This window comes from Eretmochelys imbricata, chromosome 6 (genome assembly GCF_965152235.1).
Source record: "Eretmochelys imbricata isolate rEreImb1 chromosome 6, rEreImb1.hap1, whole genome shotgun sequence".
NCBI classification, from domain to species: domain Eukaryota; kingdom Metazoa; phylum Chordata; order Testudines; family Cheloniidae; genus Eretmochelys; species Eretmochelys imbricata.
In genome coordinates, this window is record NC_135577.1 from 52,711,901 (window position 1) to 52,717,431 (window position 5,531).

At 41.7% G+C, this 5,531-nt stretch overlaps 1 protein-coding gene across 1 annotated transcript; it reads left to right on the forward strand.

Annotated features, from left to right (window-relative positions):
* Positions 1–242: 242 nt before the first annotated feature.
* On the forward strand, positions 243–3,935 carry LOC144266533 (low-density lipoprotein receptor class A domain-containing protein 3-like; the record flags this gene model as incomplete). Its single annotated transcript, XM_077819967.1, has 2 exons — positions 243–652; positions 3,667–3,935. Coding segments are annotated over 2 exons (672 nt in total), but the record flags the coding sequence as incomplete, so codon positions are not given.
* Positions 3,936–5,531: the final 1,596 nt, after the last annotated feature.

Genomic DNA, 5,531 nt, shown 5'->3' on the forward strand with positions numbered 1-5,531 from the left:
CGAATGATTCCAAGACAGTCTCCAGTGTATAGTGTATTTCCTCTTTCCAGTAGGTTTGCTATCTCCTTCTAGTGCATGAGTACATCTGTGCATCCGAGGGGGTCTGTCAGCCAATATCTGTTTTGTGCATGCATGTTTTTAATAAGCTAGTTTTCCACAGTTCTAAGGAAGGAAGATAATGCGTTTGGAAGCCAGACAGGCAGCATATCACATGGTACATTAGCAGAAAACGCAGCTGATGACAAGCACCAAATTCTTTGCGGCGGAAAATCTCAAGCTTTCCCCCTCTTTTTCTGTGTCTTGCAGAAACTGGCAGTGGCCAAGAGTATGTGACCTCAGAGAACCAGCTGCTCTATTATCCCAGCATCACCTATGCTATAATCGGCAGCTCGGTTATCTTTGTGCTGGTGGCGGCCTTCCTCGCCTTGGTTTTGCACCACCAACGAAAACGCAACAACCTCATGAGCCTGCCTGTGCATCGACTGCAGCACCCTGTCCTCCTGTCCCGGCTGGTGGTCCTTGATCATCCACATCATTGCAGCGTCACCTACAATGTCAACAATGGAATTCAGTACATGTCCAACCAGACCTGCCATAGGCCACTGGATCTGGATTCTCCACCATCCTATACAGAGGCTGTGTTAGACCAAAGGTATGTATGGGAATTAAGTCTCCCCAAAGTTATACTAGCAATTGCAATTCCTAGACTCTGTGGGTCACCATGCTTTCTGTGTGTTTTTCATTATAGCATTTATGCACATTGTTTGATTTGACAGGGTACAAATATTCCCTATGTTCTAATACTATAATTGTACTATATTATAATGCCCTATAATTAGGTTTGGAAGGATTAGATTATATTGGTAAATATCGTTTTCACCGTACACACACAAACTGACAAAAATTATCGAAATTTACAGATAGGCAAAGTAAAAATATACTGCTGGAGAACTTATTAGAGTTTGATTTAAGTATATTTACTTCGTATATTTTAACATGTGATGTTGACCATTTGTTTTTTAATGGTTATAAAGCTTCAACTCTTTGAATCTCATTGTCTGCTGTTATTAAATAATTGTCTGACCCCTCCATTGTTTGTTCCCCCTACATCAATTTCCCCCAACTGTGAAAATTTAAATAGAAATTTTTAAAAAATACTTAAACATAAACATTGATATTATTCATCAGAATTCTCTTAAAATCAAATTCTGCCAATCCTACCTGTAACTATTGATTGTTCACTTACATGGGAACAAATTCAACCAGTCTCTTCTGTGTGCACAGGAAAAAGGTTCCCCCTCCCAGCTTCACCTTAACCTGTAGAATTAATAGTCCAGAAGTCTCTCTGCACCCAGTGGCATGAAAGAGATTTAAGGGTTCAAGGGGCATCACCTGAGTACACTTCTCTTTTGTGGTCACTCCTGCTCTTGACACAAGTAGTCAGTACCCCCTGGCTCTTTGGGGTTCTACAGGGATGACTGGAATATGGAAGAAAACTATCACTTCAGCAACGTTCTTCATGCCAATCTGGGAGCGAAGTATGAAAACCCTGAGTTTGCTCCATAGTAAATATCAGATGCTCAGAGTTTAAATACACAGTGCCAGCTCCTGTAGCACTCCAAATGAAGTCAAGGAGTCTCCCTTGATTAAGGGCTGCAGGATTTGTCCAAAGGTCAATTGTCGTCTTAGCCAAAATGAAATCAAAAAAATTGTATCTCACAAGGTCTTCAGTGCTAGAGGCATTAAGTGTGATAACCCAGATACATGGCACTAGTCTGCTTCCAAAGGTTTTAGACAAGTAAGACTTCTGCACTTCTTTAGAAATTCAAAAATAAAATACGTATATGTGACGAGTTCAGTCACAGAGATCCCCTTGGGACTGTCATCTGACGTGCTGAAATTACCTCTGAGTCCGTTTTCCCTGCCAGCTTGACGCTTCCAGAACCCTGTCTTGTTGAGGCAGACACACTAGTCTGTTGCAACACAGACCCAGGGTCTGGGCCATGCCCACAAAGCTGCAGGCTTTAAGCTCTGCAGGTTACCTGACTCCAGCACCCAGCCACCCAGCCCCAATGGGATCCAAACCCCAAATGAATCTGTTTTACTCTGTATAAAGCCTATACATGGTAAACTCACAAATTGTCAGCCCTCTATAATACTAATAGAGAGATATGCAAAGCTGTTTGCTCCCCCAGATATTAATCACTTATTCTGGGTTAATTAATAAACAAACGTGATCTTATTAAGTATAAAAAGTAGGATTTAAGGGGTTTCAAGTAATAACAGACAGAATAAAGTAAGTCACCAAGCAAAATAAAGCAAAAACACGCAAGTCAAAGCCTAATACATTAAGAAAACTGATTACAGGTAATATCTCACTCTCAGAGATATTCCAATAAGCTTTCATGGACTAGACTCCTTCCTAGTCTGGGCCCAATCCTTTCCCCGGTACAGTCCTTGTTAATTCCAGCAGACATCTTAGGTGGTAAACAGGGGCTTTCTCATGACTGGCCCCCCTCTCTGTCCTGCTCCACCCCTTTTTATGGCCTTGGCACAAGGCGGGAATCTTCTGTGTCTCTGGGTCCCCACCCCTCCTTGTAGGTGGAAAAGTACCAGATTTAAGATGGATTTCATCCTGCCTCCATTCTTCCTGGGCTGGCGCACACATACACAGGAAGGTTTGCAAGTAAACAGAGCCATTTACAGCTCATTGATTCTGAAGCACCCTTAATGGCTTCCACTTAACATGTTTACATCAGTTACACAAGTTTATATCTTATTCTCCTAACTTCAGACAGAGAAATAATACATGCAAACATATGGGATGACCACACTCAGTAGCTCATAAGCTTTGTAATGACACCTTACAAGAGACCTTTTGCATGAAGCATATTCCAGTTACATCATATTCACAGTCATAAGCATATTTTTATAAAGCATATGGCGTGCAACATCACAATATATATCTGTGAACCCCGCAAAAGCATGTGGATTCAAATATGCTGTTTCTTTCCAACAAGCCTGTAGCCCTTTCTGAATAGTACTTTTTGCCTATTTTTCCATAGAAACACCATTCACTTTATTTGTAGAGACCAAGATACACATCCCCAGATTTTTCACCTCTGTTTGTAAATTTATAAATGATTTTGTTGTATATATCTCCCTTTGTCCTGAAGTATCCCTAAACGCTCTTTTAAACTGTAATTGTTATACAGAAAGCTCTTCACCCCATTGCTGAGTTGAAGCCATCTTTGGCGTGAACCATGGCAGCTGGTTAAGAGTGCACAGTATATAACCATTTAGGGCAGGAAGTGATTACCCTGTGAAAAATGAAACAACAGAGAAAATTTAGGGAGGCAGAATGTAACTACGCTATTGGAACTTGACCAGGACACGAGTTTAACATCCCTGCTATTGGTGGTGCATAGGCCTTGAGCTGGCCCCTCTGCACAGGGATGAATTTCCACATTTGCAAAACACTTTGAGATCCTCAGATATTGCTGTAGAACTGTTGTTGTTTTATCTCTTTTTTTTTTCTTTCTTTCTTTCTTTCTTTCTTATGTTGGGATGGAAACTCATAACCTGTTAGAACAAAAGTCTGGAGCTCGTTATACTTCCCCTTGTGCCATTGTCTTCAGTAACCGTGTTACTCTCTTGTATTTGCAGCAGACCCCCTTGGTTTGATCTTCCTCCACCCCCTTACTGCTCAGATTCTGAATCCCCCAGTCTGACAGATCTCCCTCCTTACCAATCTCGGACAGGAAGCTTGGTGAGCACAGACACCCCAATGGCAGGAAGCCCCTTGAGCACAGGCAGCAGTCGGACAAGAGGTGTCAGTAACAGTATGGACCATCGCAGGAATCTTCGTGAGAGAACACCTGAGCAAAATGACTCTCTGATCAATCCTGTTGCTGAAAGAGAAATGTGACCGGGGTATTGAAAAGGGTATATGGGTTAGTCTGCTGTGGCTTGTTACCGTCAGAGATGGGCCTGAGCTGTGAAGTTCAGAATGGGATTTGATTTGACTCCAAGTTCAAACTTCCCCAAGTTTCACAGGTGCTCTGTTTTGGTGTTTGGGCTTATCATAGGCAAAGACCAGAGCCATGAGTTGTAGATCCAGGTTCACATCTGAACTGCCCAGAGTTGGTAGAAGAGGGGTTAAGTCTGGGATTCCGGTTCAGATCTGTTGAATACTTAAGACTTTGTGATTTAATGTATTTCAGGGTGTACTTTACTGTATATGTATATATGTGCTTGTGTAATATGTATAGGTATTCCACACAAAAAACTGTTAAAACATTCAGGTTACCAAGTCAAGCACTCAGAATATAGGAAATGATGGAATTCAGGTTGCCTGGGAAACCTTAATTTGACCCCCTTTTGTGTGTGTGCATTAAGGTACAATCTTTAATTACATGATCACACACTAATTTTTTCTACAGGATCCCTGCCTCTTGGCGTGCACAGGATGGATTGTGCTCCATTAGTGAGCAGCTATTCAATATTTTGTTTTAGCCTCATTGTTCAATTTGTGGTTCTAGGCCTTATTTATTGCACACTACTCAAACCCTGCTGTGCAGACAGAATTATTAATTTCCTCATGGTTTTTCTGTGGCATTTATCATAGCATCTAAGAAGCTTCACAAATATTAATGAAGTTATTTTCACAACAACTCTGAGATGAAGTGGTGGTATCCCCATTTTACAGATGGGAAATGAGGCACGGAGAGATTAAGGTTAAAAGTGTCCACTAATTTTGGGTGCCCAATTTGAGACACCTTGGACCTGATTTTTAGAGCACTTAACATTCTATAGCACTTTATATGTTCAAACATACCTCCCATTGTCTTCAGTTGCAGCTGTGAGTGCTCAGCACTTCTGCAGGTCAGACCCCAGGGTCTCAAGTCTGGCACCCAGATACTGAGGAACACACAGTAAGTGGCCACCTCTGAAAAGTTTGGTTTAAGTGACTTGCCCAGTGTCACATAGGAACTCGGTTGCAAAGGGAGATAGAATTTCAGTTTTCCAGGGCAACTTTCAGCTGCTGTAACCATAAGACCATCCTTTCTCTTCTGCGGTCACCTGCTTCATCCACTACACACCTTCCAGCTTCTGCAGTAAATGAGGCAGGACTCCTACAGACGAGTTGCTTTTACTACACAACCCTGATTTATCCCCAGAGCAAGTGCATCCTGTGCACTGATTGAGGCAGGGATCCTGAGGAAAACATAGTGTGTGATCATGTAGGTTAAGACTGTACCATAATGGAGATGCCCAAAGACTCCAAACTAAAGTTGTGCACATAACCTACTTGATTAGCAAGCTTAATGTTTTTATGTAACTTTTTGTGTGGAATTTCATAGGTTTTTTTAAAAAAGCAAACTGAAGAAACAAATTCCAATATGTAGCATCATATTAACATCTAGCATAGGTCATCAGCAGAGCTGGAACCTTTAGATCTGCACAGACTTCTGCCACTTGAGCTAATGGAGTAACTGATAGCTGTAGTAAGTTGTCATCCTAGCAGGGGA